This window comes from Crinia signifera, chromosome 3, assembly GCF_055691185.1.
Source record: "Crinia signifera chromosome 3, ASM5569118v1, whole genome shotgun sequence".
In the NCBI taxonomy this organism is placed as follows: Eukaryota; Metazoa; Chordata; class Amphibia; order Anura; family Myobatrachidae; genus Crinia; species Crinia signifera.
This window is the reverse complement of record NC_139219.1, coordinates 25,176,875-25,203,755: the sequence shown is the minus strand read 5'-3', so window position 1 is coordinate 25,203,755 and position 26,881 is coordinate 25,176,875. Positions and strand designations below refer to the sequence as shown.

At 47.2% G+C, this 26,881-nt stretch overlaps 1 protein-coding gene and 7 non-coding genes across 8 annotated transcripts; all 8 read right to left on the bottom strand.

Annotated features, from left to right (window-relative positions):
• Nucleotides 1–1,077: 1,077 nt before the first annotated feature.
• WDR43 (WD repeat domain 43) lies at nucleotides 1,078–23,137 on the bottom strand. Its single transcript, XM_083175485.1, has 18 exons — nucleotides 22,840–23,137; nucleotides 15,374–15,508; nucleotides 14,473–14,594; nucleotides 13,984–14,104; nucleotides 13,135–13,274; nucleotides 12,446–12,548; nucleotides 11,945–12,009; nucleotides 10,567–10,738; nucleotides 8,754–8,840; nucleotides 8,300–8,431; nucleotides 7,603–7,740; nucleotides 7,435–7,521; nucleotides 6,931–6,962; nucleotides 5,884–5,947; nucleotides 5,135–5,248; nucleotides 4,827–4,893; nucleotides 3,388–3,440; nucleotides 1,078–2,169 (listed from the first exon to the last, which is right to left on the bottom strand). Exons 1-18 carry the CDS (start codon nucleotides 23,047–23,049, stop codon nucleotides 2,029–2,031), a joined length of 1,983 nt encoding a protein of 660 aa, XP_083031611.1. The 5' UTR covers nucleotides 23,050–23,137; the 3' UTR covers nucleotides 1,078–2,028.
• On the bottom strand, nucleotides 5,357–5,432 carry LOC146065993 (small nucleolar RNA SNORD53/SNORD92). The gene has a single exon (XR_014472796.1). It is a non-coding gene; the product is annotated as a small nucleolar RNA SNORD53/SNORD92 (small nucleolar RNA).
• On the bottom strand, nucleotides 6,655–6,730 carry LOC146065992 (small nucleolar RNA SNORD53/SNORD92). The gene has a single exon (XR_014472795.1). It is a non-coding gene; the product is annotated as a small nucleolar RNA SNORD53/SNORD92 (small nucleolar RNA).
• Nucleotides 8,031–8,106, bottom strand: LOC146065991 (small nucleolar RNA SNORD53/SNORD92). The gene has a single exon (XR_014472794.1). It is a non-coding gene; the product is annotated as a small nucleolar RNA SNORD53/SNORD92 (small nucleolar RNA).
• Nucleotides 8,507–8,583, bottom strand: LOC146065995 (small nucleolar RNA SNORD53/SNORD92). Its single transcript, XR_014472798.1, has one exon. It is a non-coding gene; the product is annotated as a small nucleolar RNA SNORD53/SNORD92 (small nucleolar RNA).
• Nucleotides 11,672–11,750, bottom strand: LOC146065996 (small nucleolar RNA SNORD53/SNORD92). The gene has a single exon (XR_014472799.1). It is a non-coding gene; the product is annotated as a small nucleolar RNA SNORD53/SNORD92 (small nucleolar RNA).
• LOC146065997 (small nucleolar RNA SNORD53/SNORD92) lies at nucleotides 12,680–12,757 on the bottom strand. The gene has a single exon (XR_014472800.1). It is a non-coding gene; the product is annotated as a small nucleolar RNA SNORD53/SNORD92 (small nucleolar RNA).
• Nucleotides 14,189–14,264, bottom strand: LOC146065994 (small nucleolar RNA SNORD53/SNORD92). Its single transcript, XR_014472797.1, has one exon. It is a non-coding gene; the product is annotated as a small nucleolar RNA SNORD53/SNORD92 (small nucleolar RNA).
• Nucleotides 23,138–26,881: the final 3,744 nt, after the last annotated feature.

Below are 26,881 nucleotides of genomic sequence, written 5' to 3'. Positions count from 1 at the left end.
AAAAAGCATAATGGGCACTAAATAAGTGAATGATTGCATAGCATTCAGATGCAACGCAAATCTTGTTTCATGTACAAATAAAATATATTTGTGCGTTTATAAAACAAATACATTTTGTGACCACACCTGGGGCCCCATCCTCAAGATACCTCATTGAAATACAAAATACTTTGAAATGCAGAATAATCTGTTATCCAAAAGGCTTCCGGTCCCAAGCTTTATGGATAAGGGATACTCAACCTGTATTTATTACAGTAGAATATCAGACACACTGGGCGGTATTCAATGTGAATACCGGCGACGTGCAGCGAATCCTGTTTAGGATTCGCTGCACATTCGCCACTGCTCGCTGCGTTCCGGAGCCTCGCCGGCTCCGGTATTCAACAAGTCAGGGGCTCGCTGTCCCTGACTGGCGAATTTGAGCTCTTGCGGCGGACGCCGCAGGAAGCCCGAGGACGGTGGCAGGCAGGGAGATGGAAGTCTCCCTGCCTGCCCCAGAACGTTTGTGGTGGTGGGGGGGGGGGGGGGAGGAGGAGGAGGAGGAGAAGTGGGCTCCCCGGGTGCCAGGCAGCACAGGCTGCCCCCCGGGGGTGCCAGCAGGGGACCGGGTATATTCACTACACCTGATCATGAATATGTAATGATCGGGTGAAGTGAATATATGAATATCTAATGAGCGGCTCGGCTCCGGCCCCCTGCTGGCTGGTCTGTGTAAAAATAAAAAATTTTTTTTTTTAATTAAATATATGTGCTTACAGCACATGAATAAAAATAGCATGCACCTCCTCAGAATAAAATTCCAGATTTTTTGACACCAATTTTAAAAAACAAAACTTTATTTTAAAAGTTCACCTTCCACTTCACCATAAAAAGATAGCGATTGCTACTCGGTGAATCATGGCGAAAAAAACCTTGAAATGTATTCGCCATCTGGTCATTGAATAGGGTGATTCACCGTTTAGTCAGAAATTCGCCTTACAGCACAAAATCGCCATAAAAACCTGGCGAATCAGCCTCATTGAATACCGCCCACTGAGTACTCCCAACACAGGAGCTTTAATAAAGTGCTACCAATGGTCAAAGGAGAACTATATTTTATTCACTTTACAAAGGTGGCGATATTAACTTGCCATTAACAGCTGTATTTATAGACAAATATACTGTACATTATACTTGAGGTTATTGAAAGCACTGCAGCCTGCACTGAAAGTCCAAATTCAGCCTTGAAATACAAATAATAAAAAAAAAAATTATAGCAGAATTTCACCATGAAAAATCTGTCCGGGGGGAAAAAAATATATATATATAATTCACTTTAAATGTTTTTATACAGAGACCGATTCAAGCTGTACAGACTGAAATAGAAAGAACGCAAGTTGTTCAAAGACCTTGTGTAAAAAAAAATAATTGTGTTTTGTAAATATCAGCGTTAGACCACAAATTACATTGTTCCATAGTGGGATAGAAGTTATTATATAGAGATTATGAATTCCGAATTGAAACGTCTGACCCCCTATGTGTACGATGGAAGGCAGCGTTACCGCAGAGGAAACGGATATGCAGATTGCCTCCCGGGATTTGCGGTGTAACATTTCTTGATCAACTGTGTCAATCACGGCAGGGCGGATGTGAAATGTTTGGAAAATGATTCTTCGTTGTCCGGTGACTTGCGTTCATTTGCCGACTGCATAGTGGTTCCCCAGTTTCATCAGTGGAAATCTCACATCATACATTTCTCCTGTTAAATCAACTTTTGTAAAAACCAGAGGGGTCAAAAAAATAATTCAAAAATAAAATAAATGACCACACAATGGCAGGTGGCAATTTATTCCAGATGATAACAAACATCCTTAGACATTTGTCACGGGTTAAGAAGACCTGGAAAACACGGAGCGCGATTGGGGTCTCACGAAAGGCAGACATGGTTATTCACACATTCTGTTGCTTGGCCGAGGCCCCACCCGGATACAACCGCCATCTTTGAGGCTGGCGAGGTTGGAGCCAACTTCCACTGAACAGGAAAAGTCCTTATTCTTCTTCACTCTCATTCCCGAGATCCACGTCGGAATCACCGTTTACTTTATCTACATTCATGTCGTCCTCAGATTCTGCGGAATCCTCCGATTCATCCTCTTTCTCTGCCTCCTCCTCACCTTCTTCCCAGTTATCCTGAGAGACGGAAGACGCGGTCAGTTAGAACACAAGGAGGGAATAGCGGCACCAGGTGGGCAAATTAAGAACATTTCTTGATTAGATATTTAAGAGCTGAGCATTTACTACACTCATTAATTCTCCCACCTCCATAACAGATAAAGCTAAAAACTATATTTAAAGAGAAATAGTATAATAGTTAAACCTCTAAAATCATAGGAAAACGAAACAGACGGTGATGGGGAAACAGTCACCATGACAACTGTTACGCTTGCATTGTTGAAAAGTTGACAGTTAACATGTCGACATTGCTGCAAACATTAGCCGTAAAGTCTGGGTTATATATTTAGGGTACTTAAGGCCAATCGGTATCCGGTCGCCAGTGAGGTCGACAATGCAACAGGTCAACGCGAGTTTTTCATGATTTTTGCTTATACGCATACTTAACCATCCCAGTGGGCATAGGAGAATATAACGGTGTGCCAAGCATATATTGGCCTAGACCGCAAAAATTGTACAAACCTTGTGTCAGCCTTTTTTTTGTATCGACCATGGTCATGTTGACCTTTTGCTAATGTCGACCATTAGTGGTCATCCTTGTGACAGTTGACCATATATACCAGGCATGGCCAAACCTTTGGCTCTCCAATTGTTGTGAAACAATGCATCCCAGCATGCCTTGACAGTTTTAGCATTCCCTAAAAAAGCACTGGCAAGGCATGCTGGGACCTGTAGTGTCACAACAGTTGAAGTTGCACAGGGTTGGCCAGGCCTGATATAAACCAAAACTCTGCCAATTCATCCACATCCCTGGTTGTTGAAATTGTTAAACATTTCTTTTTGACATTGTGAACATGTCACACTCATGGTTACATGACATTTTAACAGTCGACAACATATACTGATTCCATGGCAGCGGTCGTCCACAAAGGGGAAATGATGGGAGCAAATCAATGCATCTACAGCCTGCTACAAATGAGACAGCACCTGCCTGGTGGGGGCCATCTTTTCAGAGACCACCGCCACATGGAAGATGAGGGTCCTTAGAAGTTCCTCCCCGGTTATGGTAAAAGTGTTCTGTGGACAATGTTTCTGGAGATCACCAGCAGAGCCTGTATCCTGGACTATACAAATACTGCTCCAAGAACGGTTTTCTTAAACTTCCCATCGACACAACCTTGCACTCTTATGAACTATCTACCCAACGTATCTGAGGAACAGTGAAGTATCACTTACATCAGACTCCGTGTTCTGCTCGTCCTCCTCCCCAGACTCTTCCTCTGACGACTCTGTGAAACAAAGTTGTACAATGATTTATTTCATTATCAGAAGCGCAACTGCCCGTCCTGACAACCTGGACCAATGAGGGAGGAGAATACATCTAGTATGACACTGCCGCCACCACCTTAACAAGCATCACATCTCATTGGCCAGTCCATTGTGACACACAGTACTCAGGTGGAGTGCTCGAAGTAGCTTCCCGCTGGAGTATTGATCCAACCGAGCCAAGTTTAGTGGTGTTCAAGTTTCACACCTGTGTAAGATCTGCAGCCCCATACTGTTGTATAGGAGCCTGCACAATCACTGGCTTATGCGGAGGGAGGGGACACCACAGGAGCTGGTACAGCATTATCCCATACACATTAATGATTAGGCAGATAATTACTACCCCCGCGTAGTCGCAGACTGTAAGCTGAGCAGTAATAGCTCTATACGATGAAGTTTAAACTGAATGAGAATCTCCCTAACACAGACGGGGCTCCAGGTTATACATAAAACGACTAAATGGAAGTGACATTTATTAACAGTTATTTATACAGCGCACACATATTCCGCAGCGCTGTACAGAGAATATATGAACACTCGCATCAGTCCCTGCCCCAGTGGTGCTTACAATCTATATTCCCTACCACATGTACACGCACACAGACATTCTAGGGTTAATTTTTGTTGGGAGCCAATTACCTACCAGTATATTTTTGGATTTTGGGAGGAAACCGGAGTACCCGGAGGAAACCCACACAAGCACAGGGAGAATATACAAACTCCACACAGTTAGTGCCATGGTGGGAATCGAACCCATGACCTCAGCGCTGCGAGTCAGTAATGCTAACCATTACACCATCCATACTATGATGTTACATGTTACAGTTACAGCAAAGCCCCTTCAAAATTTAGACACATTGTTATGTAATGCCATACTCCGACCAGCTGATGGCAGCACTGAACATCGATCATTCCTACAAACACACGATAGCCAATTACACAGAAGTGTCCACATTCACATCTGCGCAAACCCCACCAAAGACTATTTGGTGTGCCAGTTTATCGTGTATAGCAGCTTATGTACTACCGTGTGCTACTAAGCCACATATCTAGGTATAAGAGGCTGAGGTGCCACCCACAAATGCCAGACAGTCAATCAGCCAGCGTACGGCCTGTAATCATAGGCCATTGCTGGCTGTGGCTGCAGAGAGCCTGTGCATTAGCAGTGCTCCAATAGTTACTGGGACTGCAGATTCACAGCTCTAAGATCAAGGCTGAATCGGTCACTAGGCCTCCATCACAGAGTTACAAAAGAGCTAAATGAATGAGGACACATCTGCACTTAAAATACAATTATGTATTTGTAGTAACTGAAAGGAGACACGGAACAGAACAGGCCGTACACTTACCTTCTTCATAGACGAGTTTTGCTTCCTGATTGACGTGTACCTTCTGTGCATTCTCAGATGCTGCCACCTAGTGGAGAGCAAGAAACCCAGTGATGGGAGTGCGGCCTTGTACACAATATTACTCACAGCTAGATTTGTAATCTGTGCCTCACCCAATCCCACTAACTTCAGGAGAATATTGGTTCAGCCACCACATTGTGAAGGGAACAAACTATTATCTGCAGTTTGCTTTAAAAGCCACAAACAGTAAGGATTAAGTAGACACTAAGAAACTGTACCCCAAACTCACGGCTCCCAAAGAGACTCACTTGAGTGATGACAAGGTAAAGCTTTCCATTCAGGCGCGACATCTTCTGCAGGGTCTTCACTCGGCTCTCCATGAGCTGATAGAGACACCCCAGCTGGGGAACCAAGTCTGGTAACTGCAAGGAGATAACTTGGAGTGAGGACAGGTGGGCACCAGTACGCACACAGGCAGGCAGGCTCCGGCACGCACAGAGGAAGGGAAGTACGGGCAGGCACCCGAAGTCCTGCTCAGACAGCCAAGAGAAGTGTCTTCACAAACAGTCCGACACAAGCGAAACCAGACTGAAATCATCACAGCAGGAACTTGGGATCATCCCTGATGGCAAGGGAAGGACGGGCAGGCACCGGCACGCACAGAGCAAGGGAAGGACGGGCAGGCACCGGCACTCACAGAGCAAGGGAAGGACGGGCAGGCACAGAGGAAGGGAAGGACGGGCAGGCACAGAGGAAGGGAAGGACGGGCAGGCACAGAGGAAGGGAAGGACGGGCAGGCACAGAGGAAAGGAAGGACGGGCAGGCACAGAGGAAGGGAAGGACGGGCAGGCACAAAGGTAGGGAAGGACAGGCAGGCACAGAGGAAGGGAAGGATGGCCAGGCACAGGCGCGCACAGAGGAAGGGAAGGATGGCCAGGCACAGGCGCGCACAGAGGTAGGGAAGGATGGACGGACGGACCTCAGCACACAGAGGAAGGGAAGGAGACACAGCTGGGTGGTACACAGACACATTCAGTGATTACACAGCATTACTTACAGTGGCGAGGTATGAGGCATGAATGACTAGGACCGCCTTTAACCAACGCACCATCAATATTGCACTGGGGACAATAAGAATGAATTAGTTGAGATCTGCAGATCACGGCTAAATGCTGTCTAACAGGCTGCATAAATACAGTCGGAAAGGCATGCTAACACTGCAGGTTTTCTACATTGCTTTGCCTGATGTTCTCATTACTGACAGATTAACAGAGCCACAGGTTTTACTCTATGGCTAATTATTTTGTGAGACCTGGAAAACATGGACTGTAATAGTGGGTACACACGGTTAGATTCAATTTCTACTATATAGTCTTGCCTGGCAAGACTATTTTTCTTTTCGAGTTCCACTAAACGGGAACGCGCATCGGAATCGAATCTGCATCAAATGTGGAAGAACCATTTGATGCCCATTCAATTTGATTTTGCCTCTATAAGCAAAATCAAATTGAAAAATTGTGGAAATCTCACCGTGTGTACCCATCATTAGGGTTGGAAAGAACAGAAACGAACATCAAGTTATTCTGCACAAAGCAGACAGTGATGAGTTCCCTTTAATTCAATGGTTTGTCAACAAGCACCGATTACATCATGTGATGCTTCTGTATGTGTGCCTGGGTTCCAACAATGACCCCGTAGTATAGATGATATCAGTAAGGGGCAGCCCTATCCTGCACTAGGATCTTGCTTCGGACTGCAGATCTACAAGGTTCCAGCTAGAACGCTGCCTCCACATATAAGCAACCTACCCCCCCAGGCATCCGAAGTCCTGCTCAGACAGCCAAGAGAAGTGTCTTCACAAACAGTCCGACACAAGCGAAACCAGACTGAAATCATCACAGCAGGAACTTGGGATCATCCCTGATGGCAGCGCCAAACACTTGCCGCTCCCATGGTATCAGGAATACGCTGTAGGCGGAATAACTATACTGCGCCTTATCCTAAATCCCTATTTCAGCTGGGTGGCAAAGGAAAGGGGCGGGAAACCCCTGCTAAATAACTTCAGGGAAAGAAACCACAAGAGTACAGGACAAGATAATCTCACCTGGAAGGATGTCCCTGTAACCTTTTCGTTAGCTGAAAAAAAAACAAAAAACATTATGATCGTAAAGGTGGCCATACACACGCAGATTTATCTTCAGATCTGGCTGGTTGGAACAAAAACATGGTTATGGATGAGAGCACATGACAGTTGACCATTTGCTTGGAAATGCTGGAAAACTGACACTGTCACTCATCCATAACCATGTTTTTGTTCAAACTAGCCAGATCTGAAGATAATCTTACTAGTGTATGGGCACCTTAACAGTATCACTGGATTATTTCCTGTGCGCATGACACACAACACGACAAACATGGCAGCGCTACACTGCCCCCTTATAACAAAGTTTTGAGCAATTTTTTTTATTACCAGGAACCTTTAAAAGTACTTTTACTGCAACCTCCACCCACTGAACTGCTGGAAGTTTGCCCCCATTACCAATCCCGCTACAGCCGGCTAGCCCGCGACATTCCATGCCACACTAAGGTATAGCTAAAGTCCGCTCACCTCATGCACCAGCGGGATGACAGAATACACCGGTATCCTTGCGACGGTCTTCTTGATTAAAGACTCGTTTTTGGTCTGGAACACCTTCTGCAGAGAGGGAAGACCCGGCATTAGAGGCCGTTAGACATTACAGATCCCGGTACAGGGCAAGACCGTAACAACGCTTACATTTAGGATAGAGGTATCGTTACTTTCCAATCCCTGCACAAGGAGCACCGAGAAGTTGTCCGTCTGCGGCAGGGAACCTTTCGTCGGCACTTTCGGGAGGTCAATGTCCATAGAACCGAGTCTGTCCTCGAGGCTGACCTGGAACACAGAAGGTGGGTTACTATGAAGCCCCATTGGCCAGTCCCAGGATCCAAGTAGGCAGGTAGCATATAATGCCATCCATGTGTGTCCTGGGCCTTTCCATGACCTCAGTAGAACCCACTCACATCATGGTTATGCCTCCAGCTATTTCTATACACATTATATAAAGGGAGCAGAGGGAATTTAAAGCTCTGATTGAAGAATCGCACCGTTAAGGCTGCAGGGTGACTTAGGATAATTAGAATTAAAGGACACACTAGCGGAGATTCCCGATCCCCATCAGAGTCCTGCTCAGACAGCCAAGAGAAGTGTCTTCACAAAGCATCAGACACAAGCGAAACCAGACTGAGATCATCACAGCAGGAACTAAAGGACGCCTATATCAGAACATCGGACTGGCAGCTTGAGACCATGAGATTTATCAGGAATATGGACACAAACATCCCATAGTCCTTTTCAGCAGGAGAGACGGGATAATGTCACGTACAGAGGGAGAACAATGCGGTCAGCTCCAGGCAGCGCTGTATTCTGACATTACAATAAAACAACAACTTGCCTCTTGGCCGCCAGGTTTCCGTTTCCCATCATGCTTCCGTAATACAGAAGATCCACCTGCGACTGCTGCGCTGTGTCCTGGAATTCCTGGGACGAGGACCTGGGCGTCTGCCTTCACAACTGGTGTCTTGATCTATCGGGAATAAACATGCTTTTCTGCATGACTGACGTGGGAGACAAGTGACAGCAGCACTGGATATTAGAGTGTAAGCTCAGACAGCCAAGAGAAGACATCACTGTATTTCAGGAATATGCGAAACCTTTCTCTTGATATCATCATAGCCCTCGGACTTCCCGGATATAGATGAATATTTATTACCACTGGGCCTCTGTGTTGCCCCCTCAGATTGTAGTACCCAGGGTGCGGAACAAGCCCCGATAACAAGCAATGAGGATTGTTAGGTAATCGGTCATCTTCTGCCTAATACACAACCAGGTCCACAGACGTCACTCACCTTGGTCACCGCAACGTCTCTCCTGAGGGCCACCGTCTTCTGGATGTCCCGTACTAAGCATATGTGAGGTTCGTCTGTCTTCAGCACCTGCACAATGGTAAACAAACAGGGGGGTTAAGCAGCGGCCTTCACTCCGATCCCTCATAGATCCTGCACGGCGAATGTATCCATGTCAGGGAGGCCAATAGGGGGCGCTCTGCTCAGACACAGCCAAGGAAAAGGTGTCCATAAGGAACAGTCATTAACGGCCAGATTCAAAAGCAAGACCAGGTAATACAACGCAACACAGAAACCTACAGAAATATATTCTACAGAGAACAAGTCCATGTGAGAAGCTCTGGTTATCAGAGACCAGGCATGTCCGAACTGTGGCCCTCATTCTGTTGTGAAACTACAAATCCCAGCATGCCTTGCCATAGTTTTAGCATTACCTAAGAGCAAAACTGTGGCAATGCATGATGGGATTTGTAGTTTCACAACAGCTGGAGGGCCATAGTTTGGTCATGCCTGTCCTAGAGGCTCCTGGCAATGTGGTCCTACTTATAGACAAGTGCCCACTGTGGCCAATCCATTCTAAGAAATTTAACGCTGAACCCTGTGACAAAACGCTCAGGCACAGCTGACAATGCATTACAGCTGTTCAGCATAAGGATCAATGACCCCTACAATAGTTTTTTTTTTTGCACACAGGTAGTTAAAAAAAAAAAAAAACAGTCCTTAAAAAAATCAGAACATTTGAAGACGTTCTAGTTCGTCTTGCCTACTGTAACATTATGGCAGCAGAAGGTGGAACAGTCTACATATTCTATAGAGCTTTTCCCAATAAGGTGTTAATTCTAGCACCTTGTACCGGTCACAACCCATGCAGTTCCTTTTTTTCTGCCTGGGGTGTCGCTCTCTGAACTCGTGTAGTTAACAGTCTGGACTGTATCTCAGTGCTAAGATACAGACTAGAGTGTGCTAGAAGCAGAAGAGCAGAGAGCACCACCCCAGGCTGGAAAGAGGAACTGCACGTGTTGTGACAGGAGCGGGGTGTTAGAATGAACACTACAACATACACACAGAAACGGCCGGTGACATTTCCAGTATAACACCAGGCTAATGAGACCACAGCTGGGTGCAAGCTATAAAGGTCAACAGAAAACGAGAATCCTGCACTCTGACTGGTATACGGAGCAACCTTAGTGAAACCCTGCTGAATGGGGTGTTCTAGAGGAGGGAGGAGAGGATACAGCAGAATTATAGTGGAAGGGGATTTACCAGTGCTCGCAAATACAAGTTCTAAATTTCTCACCAGTTTTACAAACTGAGCGGGTCCGCAGGGATGCGCTCTGCTGCAGCCAGTACAGCAGTCATGCAGCCGCAAGGGAGCCATCGGGGTTCAGAAAGCCGCCTGGGGACAGGAGGGGTGGCCACCGGTGGGGGAGCAGAACTGTGGTTAGAATGAGACCTGCCACCTCCGCCCATCCTTCCCTCGCCCCCTCACCTACCAATAGAGTAGGACCCCAACTTTATAAAGTAAGGGGTCCCCAGGACCCACATTTTTCCACTGGCCGAAGTAGACGATATATTCTGCAAAGAAATTTACAGCTGTACTACAAACTAAATGCTATTAAATAGTCCTGGACAATGCAGCAATGGCATCATATGTAAGCTAGGAGCCATCATGTCCGCTGCTTGCTAGATTACTCATTCAGAAAGAATATACGCCCTGTCGGCCGCAGCAGCGACCGCACAATTAGAACATACCCCACCTCTGACACGTAATGAGGATGGCCATACAGCGCTGCCCGGTATTATGTGACATACGTACCACTTTCTCTATGACTGGGAACGTGGTGCTGCCGTAGCAGAGCACAACCGTCTGTCTGTCAGGGCACAGCCCGGCAGAGAGGATGGAAATCGGCTTTGGTGTGGAGCTTTCATCAGTGCCAGATGTTGCTATCTGTACGGTACAAGTGGGCGCAAGAGGCTTCTTATAGTTCCTATAGGAAAACATATGTCAGTTTCACAATGCAACTAATGCAACACAGCGCTGTACAGACAATAGTAATCCAATACTAGCCACAGCACCAATGGAGACTAGAATTAACCAACATACACAGCTGGTGTCCAGTTAGTAAGGAGCCATTAACAGACTCCTCAGGCCCATCGATGACTAGGTCACACAAACAGGGATTAGGCTCCTCCTCCTCAGGCCAAGACCCAATTAGGTTACTCCAACAGGGATTAGGCTCCTCCTCCCCAGGCACATACACAATTAGGTTACACCGACAGATTATTAGACTCCTCCTCCCCAGATCCAACTAGGCTACACCAACAGGGATAAGGCTCCTTCCCCAGGCACAGCACTGGATAGGCTACAATTGTTTAATTGACAGCTCCCCTTCAGTACCTAGTGATAGAAAAGGAGCTGACCCTTGGTCTGTTCCCTTAGAAGACACCGGAGTCCATTTGGAAACCCACATGACTGGCACAGACTGCAGCTCACCACTGCTCTCTACAGCGTGGGGCTAGAAGACAGGGGCCGATAGGTTTGTAGCTTCTAGAGTGGAGCTTATTGCAGAAAATCTGTCTGCCTTTATGGGGACGGCTGTCAGGAACTGAAGCAGCAGTGACCAGGTTCCCCATCTGGTAGAATGGATGAATCCAGGCAGCAGTATGACCTGCTGGGCTATAGGGGGGGTACGAGCTTGAACTCCATTTAGATTTTTAAGTGCCCAAGCTCCTAAGAGCCCCTTTTCCCACTGTTCTAGGGTCCACCAATATGCATACTGCACCACATTAAAAGTCAACATATTCTTAAGAAATTACTTTCTCTCCACCTGTTACCCCGCAACATAACATGGTGACATCATAAAAGACCAGGAAGGGCAATGGACAGGCTGCGGCAGGTTCCACACCCTGTATAAGACTGTAAGCTCAGACAGCCAAGAGATAACACATCACCAGAATTCAGGAGTATGCGAAACCGTTCTCTTGATATCATCACAGCCCACGTATCTGCACTCTCCGGCCCTTCCTTAAACAGAATCCGTAGACAAGTGCACTTTAGTCTTTTTTGTAAAACTAAACCCCTGATCTAGAACTTTGGGGTGAGGGTGGGGATTTTACTTTATGGGTGATACCAGACTGGTTGCAGAGGGGGGGGGGGTCACTTAATATATACCGACTAATATAATTAGACTTACCCGTTCAAAACATGCTCAAATAAGTGCAACTGCCCGTTCCTGCACACAACAGTCATTTTCAGGGGCTGTAACAAAGAGTAACACGGTCAGATCATCTGCACAGAGCACACAACCCTACATGGCATTCTAGGGAACGGATACACATGCGACGTGCTGAGGGCTATAGCTTTAGGAGACGCCAGTATAAAATCCCATAAACAATACAAAAGATGAAACATGAGGCTAAGACACTTTGGAAGTGGGGTGTAATTCAATTTATCGGCACGCTGGTCTGTGAGACCAGTTTTCCCCCGCAGCTCACGGAGGAGCTATGTCGGCACTACTGCTGAGTAGACGGTAAGTGTACAGCAGGGAAATAACCTACCGTGCCGAATTGTCGCCCATTAGTGGAGCGCAGCCAAGTCATCTAGCTATAAAAGGACCAGTTATAGGCTGCACGGCTCAGCAGCTTGGTAAGGCCAGTAGCAGAGGACACCAAATCACCGGGGTATTTAAAGTTACCTCATCTTTGCTGTCGGATGGTGCCAGGTCCACAGAGACAGGAGCTTCGGAGAGAGTGAAGGACAGGAGAGCGCTCTTCTCCCTCTTCTCAGACCGGACCTGCCTAAAACGCACACACAGATTAGGTAGAGGCAATACAGGACAATGCTAGAGATTTCTAGAAGCTTCTGTGACACGTAAACTGAGAAAGCACAGAGTTCTGGGCGCGCACGCACACACACGTGGGTGCTGGGAGAGCTCAGACACAGCCAAGGAAATGTCTTCACAGAACTCAGTGCGTAGAAACCACATTTTTAGGCATCATCACTGCAGTCACCAGGTATCACCCACGGTGTCCTGCACAGAGGTACAAGTTATCAACAACCTAAGAGGAATCAAGAACCCCGCATTGAAGAGATTCATGTACGAGGCTTATAAACTTCAACACATGGTTCTGTCCCCAAACTACAGATGGTATAAAATTGAGCCCTGTGCCAGAGCTCAAATGGCAATAGTTATCCATGCCAGTAATGAGGTACCACTGGAACGGCCTCATTGGGGTACAGTCATATCTTAGTGGTAGCGGTGGAATACACCAGAAGTTTACTTTGGGTTTAGCAGTAATGTTTATCTAGCAGGTCCCCTGGCACCAATGACTACTGATCTGGTGGGAGAACGATCCCTTCTGTAGACCCCCTGCCATCACTTACCACACACTGATAAACCGTTCGTTCACCGCAGCAGACAAGAAATATAAGCCTGTTGGGTCATCGGATGTCGTAGATTCCCCAGATGGCCGACCGTTGAGGAACATGAGTGATGTGACAGCTGATGAATGGCCGGTGAATTGCTGAAATGACAAAATAACATTGTAGACATAAACAGAACTTCATAGCAGATTCCCTGCATTACCCAGTCAGTGCCGGCCATCTTATCCTACCAGACGGTTAGTGACTTCATAACATATTCCCTGTCAGTGCCGGCCATCTTATCCTACCGGCCGGTTAGTGACTTCATAACAGCTTATCCTACCGGACGGTTAGTGACTTCATAACAGCTTATCCTACCGGACGGTTAGTGACTTCATAACATATTCCCTGTCAGTGCCGGCCATCTTAGCCTACCGGACAGTAAGTGACTTCATAACAGCTTATCCTACCGGACGGTTAGTGACTTCATAACAGAATCCCTGTCAGTGCCGGCCATCTTATCCTACCGGCCAGTTAGTGACTTCATAACAGCTTATCCTACCGGACGGTTGGTGACTTCATAACAGCTTATCCTACCGGCCGGTTAGTGACTTCATAACAGAATCCCTGTCAGTGCCGGCCATCTTATCCTACCGGCCGGTAAGTGACTTCATAACAGATTCCCTGCCTTACGCGGTCAGTGCCGGCAAGCTTACCCTACCGGCCGGCAAGTCACATCACAACCGAACACTGTCGCACAATATGAGTTAAGCACGGGATCCCGATAGGTTGCTGACGATCTCCTGGACCCCTAGATTATGGCTTGCATAGTGACATATGTTACACTCATACTAGAACGCCACTACATACCCTGATGACTGCTTTGGTCTCCAGGTCCCACAGTTTGATCGTCCGCCCCGCAGACAGCAACATTTTCCCATCTGGACTTATACACAAACTGCTGACGCTGCTGTTGTCGCCTTTCCATTTGCTGGGAGGAATGGACGAAGGTAAATGTTAGAGAACAGTTGGGTGTAGGCCATGACCTCAAACCCTGCCTCAGGCGTATGGTTGCTTGCTCAGACAGCCAAGAGTATGACATCACATGCACTCAGATAGAAGCGAAACCAAGTTATGTATCATCACAGCAAGCTCTGACCCACCCACGGCATATAAATTGCAGTAACTACATCAGGTCAATAAAGTATCATAAACGAGAAAATATTTTATCCCAGAAGTTCGACCGGTCTATCAGTTAGACGCCAGGTTCATTTTCTACGTTCGGTTACCTCAGCAGCGATTAGTAAGGGCGTAGGGACCTGCTCCCTGCAGTCCCAACAAGATGGCCGCGACCCTTACCATTTTACTTTGTATGTCTGTGTACTCCATTCCACAATATATTTGTCTTCTGAACAGCTGTACAAACAACCATTGTCCTGGTGCCACCGGACGCAGTTTACTCTGTTGTCATGGCCGCCAACCTGTCAATAAATTCAGCAAAGAGTTAATCTGTAAAGATTATATGAAGTAATTGTGCAACTCAGAACTTTAAAATAAAAAGTATATGTATAAACTACGGTAGCGTTATACACATTTCTCTACCCTGGCGGCGTTACCACAGGGAAAGCCTCAGAATCCGGCATGCGATTATACTTAAATCACTGTCAAACTATCAGGAGCTAGCATCAGCATGACCACACCTATTTTTTTTTTCTTCAACATTAAAACTTTATTTCTGACCACACCTTCTTTTGACCTCTACTTGGGGAGAGAAAAGGGGTCCTGTTAACTGGGTTCTAGGTCTGCGCTGGCAACATGTCAACATGGTCAGAATGTAGACACTTTTTAAAGGAAAGTCCATCCCTAGAGGGAAAATTAAACCCTAACGGTAACAGAATTTCATGACATTTCCAGATGTTAACATTTATAATGTGATCATCATCGGCTAACATACGACACTGAGAAATGATCTAACCTTCTTTCGGCCATGTCTAAAATGATACAAGTCTGGTGAATGTTATTAAACAAGGTTTCCCAAACTCACGCCTCAAAATAGCCTCTAATAGTTTAGGTTTTAAGGATATCCAAGCATGAGCACAGATGGTCAAAGAAAGCAGAATGAGGTACTAAATTATCAAGTTATACCCATCTTATTCATTGAATGGTGATTTTAAATCCCGAATTCATTTACCGTCACTGTAATACAGGCGCGTACACAGTCCTAGTACATGTCCTGGACACAACTCCACGTCCGACTCACCAGTTTACTCTGTAATTCCCCTTTGACGATACTGTACAACAATATGGTGCCGGTCGCTGTGCCAATCGTGATAAGGTCACATTGTTCTTCTTTGAATTGCGCTTCAGATTTCCTCCGCTTCTTATGATGAGATTCCTGGAAGGGATGAGAGGTGGTCAGATTACTGCAGTCGCTGCCCAAGTCCCAGTAACTGGTCTGTAGATCACTTTTTAGAGAGTGTTTCCACCCTACGACCCACCGGCTTGTGTGGCTGTCCTAGATTAAGGAACAGAAGCTAATCTGTACGTACAGGATGAGTATCCCGCATCCAACATGCTGGGGAGCAGAAGTCATTTTGATAACGGATAATTCCGTATTACGGAACATTTTTATATTTTGAGGAGGTATCTTGAGGAGGGGACCCATGTGTGAATTTATGTTGTTTAAACACAGACATTTGATCTGTGCATGAAACACGGTGTGCACTAGCTCACGCACGGATTTTGAATGCTAAGCAATCATTTTCTTGGCATATTTAGTGCCCGTTACACGTCTTGTAGTGTTCACTCTAGGATTTTGTGTGGGCAGGGCGCCGCTGCATGGGGGCACGCGCAAGGGGGGGGGGGGGTGCGGATCAGGGCCGCCAACGTCACAGTTGTGGGCAGTCCTGGGCCGCTGCCTTCACAAAAGGGACGTGCTCGGGCCGCGACATCATGAAGAGGGGCGGGCCCAGCCGCCGCCGTCATTAAAGGGGGCGGGCCTGGCCGAAGTGCTGAGCATTGCAACCTAGGGTGACGTTGGGCTTCCCCGTACACACCGTTGGGGCAGGCACCAGGCTCTTTTAGCGGGGCGCTGCTAGAGGGGCAGGGCACATTTTGCCCTTTAAAAAAAATAATAAAATTGGGCAGGGCACAGCCTAGCGGGAACACTACGTCATGTGCCCAGTAGAGCTTTTAGCAAAAAAAAAAATAATTACAAGCTATGGATTTTGGAATAATTTGGATAACGTATCTGGGTAAAGAATACTCACACCTGTACAATACTAGCCAATGAAGTGAGTAGATCCATTCCCTCCGCTGGGACAGGTGTTGCCTTAGTTAATGTATAAACAAGAAACAGGGAATGCAGGGCAGCTTATCAGCACCTCTGACCGCCACACTGCACAAGCCGCAGCGTCCCGTCACACTCCCGGCAACACTAACTCCTAGCCTCCCTTCCTGCCCAGCTGATGCTGCCGCTACCCGCCCGGAGGCACCAGGCAGCGCTGCTCTCTGCCCCACTCCCGCCCATGTAAGTAAATCTGCGGGGTGGACGGGGCGTGTTTTTTTTTTTTTTTTTAGGGATGCCAATCCCAGGATCCTAAGAATCCCGGGATTGAGCATTTTCTCCAGCCTGAATAGATTTGTGTAGCCATATGGGTACGTTAGGACGTACAATTTACGTACTACTGTATGTATGACTGAAGCTGGATATACACATGCCTGACTTGGCCACTTTTCACCTGATCTCGACATACCGAGATGAGAAATAAAGTGAAAAGTGGCCAAATCGGATGTTTTGGACATGTGATCCTATGTGCGGTTCTGTGCAAGTCAGCCTAGTTCAGACCCTGCACATAAGAATAATTGGAACCAGCAGCACTTGCGGGAGGCCACATCCGATAAATCATATGCAGAAGTACTGCATACTACATATCGTATACGATCCAGTCTGAGGTAGGGTTGGGGGTCGGCATGTGGCGGCTCCCTGGCAGGCAGTTGCCAAGGTATTGCATGTGATACCTTAGAAGAGTGTATGAGGGCCTTCAGGTGTCTACTTAAAACCCATAATTTAATCCAACTCAGTCTAAAGGTCCCCCATACACAGGTCCGACTTGTCTGAGGTACAAGTCGGACCTGTTTTCCCTTTAACTCCCCAGTCAGCTCCCCGGGAGCACTCCTGCCAACTTGGCACTTGATGTGCCATTTTTACATGCGATAGAACACCTGTTATTTCCATCGCTCCTTGGGGGAGTTCAAGGGGAATCGGATGCGATACATCACAGGTGCTAAAAAGCATGTGCTGCTAATGGTCCGATTACGATAGATCATAAGTGAAACACGTGATCTACAGGATCCAATGCTCACAGGAACACGCACCGGATCAGAACTGATGTCAAATTCCTTCAATTTTATTCTCTAGATCGTCCCAATCGGACCTGTGTATGGGGGCCTTAAGATATACTCTGCAGGGGATTCAGATAATTGTGAGGTCCCGTGAAAGGACACTAACAGGACAGACCGGTCTGCGAGGCAAGATAAGCAGCCGGGCAAATTGTGCCGTCACTGTTGGCAGTAGCAAGTGCTCCCAAGATACTACCTGGGTCATGAATTTGTCCAGCCCTGGCAGAGAGTATATATACACCAGAAGCTTACAGCGCCACTTCTTAAATGCATCCCAACAGGTCATGTTTTCAGAATTTCCATGATCAGGGTATTAGTAAGTGGCTCTTCTTAAGGTGCGTACACGTGGATAGGTTTGGCAAAAGATCTGGGCGTTCCCGACTGACTGAAACAACCAATCGCTCAAATCGTTCCTCCTGTATGAACGATATAGATGACGATGCGCGTACTCGCCAGTCGTTGGTAGAGTTCCATGGTCTTTCCTGCATGCAGAAAGATCATAGACCAATCGTTAGCAATGTGTACCAATCGTTTCATGTGTATGCATGATGAACGATTTAGTAACGCTGATTGACTGTCCCCCACTCCCATCGTTAAAGATCAATCGTTCATGTGTAATCGTTTGTACAAACGTTCACTATTTGACACTTAGGGCCAGATGTATCAAGCTTCAAAAAGTGATAAGATGGAGAGTGATAAACAGCCAGCCAATCAACTCCTGCCTGACATGTCACAGGCTTGGTTTGAAAAATAACAGCTAGGAGATGATTTGCTGCTTGTTTATCACTCTCCATCTTATCACTTTTGAAGCTTGATATATCTGGTCCCAAATTGTTAATCCAGGAGTTCTGAGGAAATCGTTGACTAGATTGAATCTTTCGCCAAATCTATCCATGTGTATGCACCTTTTCCATGGTCAGTAAACATCCCATGGAGGAATAATATGAAATTACTCCAAGTTAGAGGCAGTGAAGGGCAAGTATTCACCATGACATAGGCCAGGGATGGGCAACGGTTCTCTTTAGGTGCAACATCACCAGACCAAAAAATATTCTCCCAACGCCACCACCATTACAGGGTATACAAAAGGGACCAGACGGGCACTAAACGTTCATGGCATACCTGTTCTCAAAGTTAGTTTGCCGAGGTAGAGCTGATGGTAAACGAAGGCGTGTGAGAATTTTGGCACGACTATGCTGCGCTGGTATCCTGACATGACAGTGATGCTTCTGGGAGTATTAGAACTTTATATACGCCACCAATGGATACTCCGAATGCAGACTCTAGAAGTCCTGAACATAAATGCACTGATGATATTAAGCCAGTCTTGAAGAACAAGGAGCAGTTCTAGTGCCAGGTCTGGCTGGGTGGGAGCATCGCCAGATGGGTACACATTTAAGAAGCCTATACACCTCCATAGCACTTTACAGAGAGATAGTCACTCCCTGCCCCAGAGGAGCTCACACTCCATTATCCACCGCACAGCCTAATGGGCCCCATACATCAGCAATCACAATTTATGGATTTCCAGATCCAGGGATTTTTTGGCCAGATAAATGGATTCTACAATCTATCTGACTTTGCCCACACATTACAGATTTATTTCAGTGATCGGCAGATTTTTCCATCTAAAGCATCTTCATATCTGGAAATTGCCCAATTGATTGTCATTTCAGCTGTTCATAATGAAAATAGATGAAGACGAATTGGGAATGCCCACACATATAAAAAAGATCTGCAGATAATACCAGATTATTAAACATGTTTAAAAATCTGATTAAGCAATCGATTGGCGATTTTAATTGGGATTGCCAAAAGGGGGAGCCCACACATCTAAAATTAATTGTGGCAATCATCTCCATATCTGAAAATTGCCCCAATTAATTGCTGATGTATGGGGCCCTTAACATTATATCTGCCAGCATGTTTTCCAGAAAACGACATAACCGACAGACACATGGAGAACTTAATGCATGCGGGAAGCAATGCTAACCACTGTGCCATCCCATTTAATGTGGTCTAGGTCAGTGGTTCTCAAACTCGGTCCTCAGGAACCCATGCAGTTCCATTTTCCATGTCACCCGGCAGGTGCACTCATTGACACATTTTAAAAGATCCACAGGTGGAGCTAATTATTTCACTTGATTCTGTGAGGAGACCTGCAAAACATGCACTGTGTGGGGTCCTGAAGACCGACTTTGAGAACCTGTGGACGGCTGCATTTTGTTTACATGCTGGATATGGTCTGTACGACTAGCCCAACTTGTGAGCTCCACTACTACACAGCCCAAGCTGTACATGTCTATAGGCAAACATGCAAGGACTGCTGCCATATTCTGACACCTGCAGCCTACTGTACTCATCCTTACAGAACCACAACGGCGGGAGCCATGGGAGGTGGAAGTGTGAACCATTATTCCTGTTCCCGTAACTTGTTGCACAGCCCCCTAAATGCCATTTCCATTCCGCTACCCTCCAAAGTACCTAGTGTTCATTCTAGCACCCGCTATCGTTGAAAACCCATGCAGTTCCTCTTCCCTGCCTGGGGTGTCGCTGTCTGCTGTGGTGTTTCAAGCACAGGTATGGTTTGCATATCAGTGTTGATATACAGACCACACTGTGCTTGAAGCACAACAGCAGACAGCGACACCCCAGGCAAAGAAGAGGAACTGCATGGGTTTTCAAAGATAGCAGGTGCTAGAATGAACACTAGTTACCCATCACATCTCACACAGCTGCTTGCAGAGCATCCTCTCTTCTACATAAATCCTACCCGGCCGAATCATACCATCTCACTGCACCCAAAGCATGTGCTCCAGTGTCATGTATGTCTGACCCTCAGGATTAAGAATGGGGTCACTAACATCTGTTCCAGTGACCAGTGCACTATTGGGGCCTACACACGTAGCCATGTCAGGCTACTTTCTGAGCGATGTAATGTGGGGTACACACCAGGGCGATATGGCCCAACACGAGCCAATTTAGATACAATCGGCAGAGATTGTATGTAAATCGGCCATGTTTTGGGCCATTTCGCTGCCGTTTTGAGGCGACCCCGATCCGATGTGCGGCCCCGCAGGTCGTTAGGTCTTTTCTGAGATCCTACATGCTGCAGGTAGGATCTCAGAAAGGACCATTGTAGTGGGTGCGGGTCACGATCACATCAGGGGCTTTTTCTGTGCTGGTCAGTGGCTCCGTCAGCGGGTCCTACGTTCCTGTGACGACCAGCTCACGAGCAGGATCGTGCTGGTGTGTAACCAGCATTACTCAATTTCAATACATTGCTCAGAAAATGCCCCTACATCACTCCGTGTGTATGTGCCATGATCAATATCCAGCATGCAGGATAGATCTAGTTAACCGCTGGGTCAGGGCCAGTGTACTCACGGACAACACTGGCCCTGACAAATCGCTGTGCAGCGCTGTGTGCTGATCGATCTAGCATCGCTCACCGCTACGTGTGTAGGTCCCATAAGCTGCTAATATGGGGCCTTCTCCACCTCACACACAGACCGGTTCAAGTTCAGAACATGTGATCCTCTGGATTAGCCAAATTAAACAGATACCCATCATTAAACTTATTCAGCCCACACACACACACGAGGCGATTTGAGGGCATTTTCTAAGCAATCTCACTAGATCGCTCCATGTGTAAGGACCATACCGATGCTGTGTGTTAAGCAATCGCGTTGAGGGAAGCAGAACGCACAGCAAGTCTCCATGTGTGTAGGCCCCTATATACCGAATATTAAAACATAAATTGGTACTTGTGACTTATCTGGGCGCCCGATGTTGAAATTGTATGCCAGTACCATAAGCATGCGATTTGACGCGATTTCCCTTGAAGAGAAAATCGCGTTGCATTGTATGCTATTGTATTGCATGCGATGCGATTTTAATATGTACAGGCACCCAGATGCCTGTTTCATATGTGAAATGGCCCCCCAGACCCCATTTTTAATTGTATACCCACCCTGATGGCTAAATGACCCCCATTGTTAAAGCCATCTCACTATCAACGCCAACCCGAAGCGTGGCGAGCGCAGCAAGCGCGACGGTACGAGTCCTCGGACCTTTTGATACCCCCACTATCCACGTCGGCGTGGAGTTGATTTTATATAGTGTGGCGAGCGCAGCGAGCCAGAAGCGTGACGAGCCCCGCGAGGGGACGTGGATACCTTCACAGCTATAAGCGTCCCCTCGCGGGCTTCACAGGTATCCGCGGGGCTCGCCACACTATATTAAATCAGCTCCACGCCGACGTGGATAGTGGGGGTATGAAAAGGTCGGAGGACGCGTACTGCTGCGCTCGCCACGCTTCGGGTTGGCGTTGATAGTGGGGTGGCGTTAACAAAGGGGGGCATTAAGCCATCAGGGCTAAAATCGCATCGCATGCAATGATTGTATGCGATGCGATTTTTAGGTGCGATTAAGAAAAATCGGGCGCCCAGATAAGTCACAAGTACCCATAAAACCCTGCGGGCACATTTTACTCGCCACACCGTGGCCTGCCAAAGATTACCATCCCCAATACAAGTCCACATAAATTGTAATGCTGCTCGCCCAGGGGGTCCCGTGTTTTGGACTTGCGCCCATAACTTTCATGTGTGCCATTTAAGACTACCAACACAAACAAGTATTATGACAAGCTGCTGCTCACACACCACATGCAACATACATGACCAGAACCACACTACCAACATGTCACATGGTGCTCTCCTATATGACCACATGTGAACCATACATGTAACGTGATATGCCACTTTTTATACTTTACATTTAACATACATAGTAAGAACCACACCAGTATACCACTCACATGACCACATGTGAAGCATACACGATTCCAACCACACACGTATTATTTGACAAGCTGCTCATACATCACATGTAACATACATACTAATTACATGCCACTCACATATGGCCACATGTGAAGCACACATTAGTAGAACCACACACATGTATTTACACGACATACTGCTGCTCATACCTAACATGTAACACACACTTATCACATGCCACATGTTCTCAGACATGATCACATGGTTAGAACCACACAGCATTACTTGACATGCTACACGTATGTTACATGTACACGGGTTGGTTACATCTGACATGACACACAGGATCAGGAGCACACGCACTGCATGCCACACGCTGCTCCTCTCCTCATACACAGACCATGCTGCACACGCATGTCACATACATGACACATCGGTTGCCCACACACGTAGATATCAGACACATGATCAGATACACACGTGTGTCACCGGTGGCTACTCCTTGAGCCCCGGCCCCTGTGTCCTCCCGGTCTCCGCTCACCTGGATCCCCCGGCTCGGCGCCCAGGCCAGGCAGGTACAGGTCGCGTTGAGGTGCGCGGAGGGCACGTACTCTCGGGTCAGGGCTCCAATCCGGGTGTCCCACACCTGTATTCGTCCGTCCAGGCCGGAGAGGGCGAGAAGGTCCCGGCTACGAGGGGAGAGGGCGCTAGGAGGGGGGAGCGGCTCGCACACGCCGCCCGCTGCCGCCATTGCTCGCTCGGACCTCAGCCACGTGTTTCAGGACGGAGCATGCGCAGTTACAGCGGGGGAGGAGCTCCGAGGCAGTCCACACCTCTCCGGTGCAACGTCACCGCCACACGCCGGGAACCGCAGCGCTCCCTAGAGCTCGGAGTATAACGCAGCGTTTGGTCTCCATCGGCAGTGGCGGCCATCTTTCTGGGGACAACTACATATACCCACTATCTGGCATTGCGGCCTCTGAAAACTGTGGGGCAGATGTACTAAACCAGTGGTGTCGAACTCATGGCCCTCTAGCTGCTGTTGTGGAGCTACAACAGCTAGACTAGAGGGATTCGGTATGGAATCCCGGCGTTCAAAATCCAGACGCTGGAATCCCAACCGTCGAAATCCCGACAAGGGGGGGACGTGGAGCGCCACGCAGCGGGCCCAGTGCCTCGCTACGCTCGGCACGCTAATTTATTCTCCCTCTATGGGTGTCGTGGACACCCACGGAGGGAGAAAGTTTCAGGATTTCGGCGGTCAGGATTTCGGTGGTCAGGATTTCGGCGGTCGGGATTTCGGCGGTCGGGATTTCGGCGGTCGGGATTCCAGCGTTGGGATTCTGAACGCCGGGAAATTGACTGCATCCCAGCTAGAGGGCCATCATGATTTTTATGCATGTTTAATATTCCTGATCCCCAAGCACCACAGTCAGCAGGATCGGGGGATTGTCGCTTTGCTATATTGATCAACTCCACATTTCAACCTGGGTTAAAAGAAGAGTTAAAGAAGAGTTAAACACGTTTCGCAGTATTTATATTGGGTGACCAGGGTTTAGTGTAAAAAGGTTTGACCTGGGCTTTGATCCATAGATTCAGGATGGATCGCTAATCTGAGAAGTTGCCGATGTCTGCGAGTAGATGTCTCCCACCCAGCCAGAAAGAGAAAATGCCCCACCCAGATCTGTGAGTGAATTGCACATGGATTGCTGTTCGCTATCCACCCGCAAATCCATACATCAAAGAGTATTTGCCGTCTGTGCAAGCGTGAGTAGGTCTGAGGCTTCCACTAATCTGCGACAGGCTGAACGAGGCCGGCGCTGACATCGGAGGCCCTCCCAGAAAACCCCTGGCCACTCCTGCTGGTTTTTTTTTCTGACAGTCCCAGAAAACATCAGATTACAACTCATAAACGCCGGCTTCCTGTCAGTCTCACTGCGGCTCCATTGTATTTACAATCCATACGCATTTTCAGTCACCAGTTACCTTCATGCATGCGTAATAAGAATGGTGTACATGCGCAGACATTCGATAATCACTCAGACAGATTGGACCTGGCTGTTTGGTATTTTATCTCCTTTCACTTTATCTCTCTCCACGGCTTAGTACATCTGCCCCTATGCCTGATTCTGAGGCTCACTCTAGGGATGGCCATCGTTTCCATTGCCATCGATGGCAATAGTGCAACTGGCCATTGATAGCAGGGCTGTGGAGTCGGAGTCGAGGAGTCGGAGTCGGAGGCAATTTTGAGTACCTGGGGTCGGAGTCGGCAAACAATGCACCGACTCCGACTCCGAAAATTATAATTAATGACTTCTCTACTGTAAGAATAAAGACCAATGCATGCAGTGCCTCACGTAACCGCAAAACGAACACGTTAAGTGACCGTGAAAAAGCATGCTTTTCATGTGCTTCACTATATGGCACGCAACGCACAATTCGGAGCACCAATACTTATAAATGTATTCTACCTTGTAGTTTACAACTTATTTCCAACGTTCAATAAGGTTTTTAATACCTCATTGGTAAAAATCACCTGGTGTAGACTCGAAAAATTCATTCAACCAAGCTCTCCCACCATACGCACAGCATCTTTTTACGCGGATGAAGATCTTGTTTCATGCGCGGGGTCGTTTGTTTACCTTGGCTTACGCTGGTTCATATTGATGTACAGGCACCATTTTTCGTTGCCAGTAACGATTCGGTAAAGAAATCGTTCCTTGTGTTCATAAATTGAACGGTGACAAGCAAGCAAACCAGCGGAGATTGTGGCTCGTTGATTTTTGTTGTCGTCACAAAGCATGCAGAACTCATGCTCCAACCTTTCCTATTGAGTGAAGATTCTTCTCTATAGCTAGAAGAGCTTAGAAGGACTTGATGGAACAGCTTCTTGGATTCAACTGTTAGTGTTTATATTTATTTTAAAACCTGCGTGCCTGCTTGTCTGTATGAGGGTAGACATGTGTACATGTTTCTGGAAGAAACTGTCTATCCTAGGTTTTTAAGTGTGGTGCAAGGAATGTATCAAATACATTCACATATTAATACAGAGGAGTCCTAGTCGAGGAGTCGGAGTCAGCAGTACGAGGAGTCGGAGTTGGGGTCGGAGTCGGAACATTTATCTACCGACTCCACAGCCCTGATTGATAGTGACATACTATGCACTGCATGACCATTAATATTTTTATCTATCGATGGTCATCCATTTTCTGTGACTGATTGGCCTGTGAGCCAATCAAAACATGGGGGTGGAGCTTCACGGGTGTCAGGGGCAGAGCTATGCTCCGTGTCCCTTCCTCTTTGGGAAAAAAAAAATATTCGTTTATGCTGGACATCGATGGAGGGAAACATCTGGTTCTCCCCCATCGGTGGAAAAACTATTCTACATCAACCATAAACCATCGATGATTTTCGATGGCCATCATTAGCTCACCCAAGTCCCAATGCTAATGTGACTGTACATGTCTTACTGAGCACCGCCATTTCTATATGTGGGAGTAGCTGACGTCACTACTGTTGCCATATATGCTGCTGCGAGCTTCTAGCAAAGGATATTAGTATGACGGAAATAAGCGTCCTCTCAGCATGTGCACTAATAAAGTGTCATTCTGGCTATATGGCAACTACATGCCGCTGACAACAAGATGGTTCTCCACTCTGTACTTGCCAAACCTTGGGCTGCCCCAACGCCTGATGCTCCATCATCCACCTGTATTATTTCACGCGGGTAGTCGGCGGCTGCCGGTCAATGGGGATCCATCAATTACATATATTACATACACAATTACATGTATGTTTATGTGTGGTCATGGGCATTTTTATAATGGGTGCATTGTGCGGGGTGCACATTTGCTCCTGAGCCCATAGTACCCACACTGCACACAGTGCACCCATATTTTAATACCTCTGCGGAGGTACCACACTGGGCATTGCAATCACTGCAAAAATTGCAGCCAAAATGGCCGTGCACCATGTTTCCGGAGACTTGCTCATGCGCATTAGACTCTGGCACAATGCCAGAGTCTGCTGTACAGCGGAGAGGAGGGGGCCCACCCAGAGTCTGGACACTGTCCCCCTCCTCTGTTAAAGCAGAGTGATCCCCCTGAACTATTATTATTATTATAATTTTATTTATAAGGCGCTACAAGTGTTTTGCAGCGCCGTACAAAGGGAGACAAACTTAACATTACAGTAAATGAATAACAAACGAGAGTACAGGTAAAATTAATGCCACAGTTCAATACACATTACAGCTTAGATGTAAGTAGTGAGGACGTGATCAATGTGCTACTAGGGGCTGGTGGCCAAAGATGGAGATGAGTATGTGGATGGTCGCTGAGTGTTTTAGTATGGGAGAGCTGTGAATGAAATGTGTAAAGAGGGCTTGACAACAGGAGGGAAGAGGGCCCTGCTCTGAAGAGCTTACAATCTAGCAGGGGCAGATTGGGATGGAAAACCAGCCCGGGAAATCTGGGAAAGCAGCCCTACAAAAGGGGTGGAGTCAATAAATGGGTGGAGTCTTTTGAGGGCCATGTAGGGGGGGAAGGAAGGTAGGGGAGCCCTTCTCAAAAGCAGTAACCCCC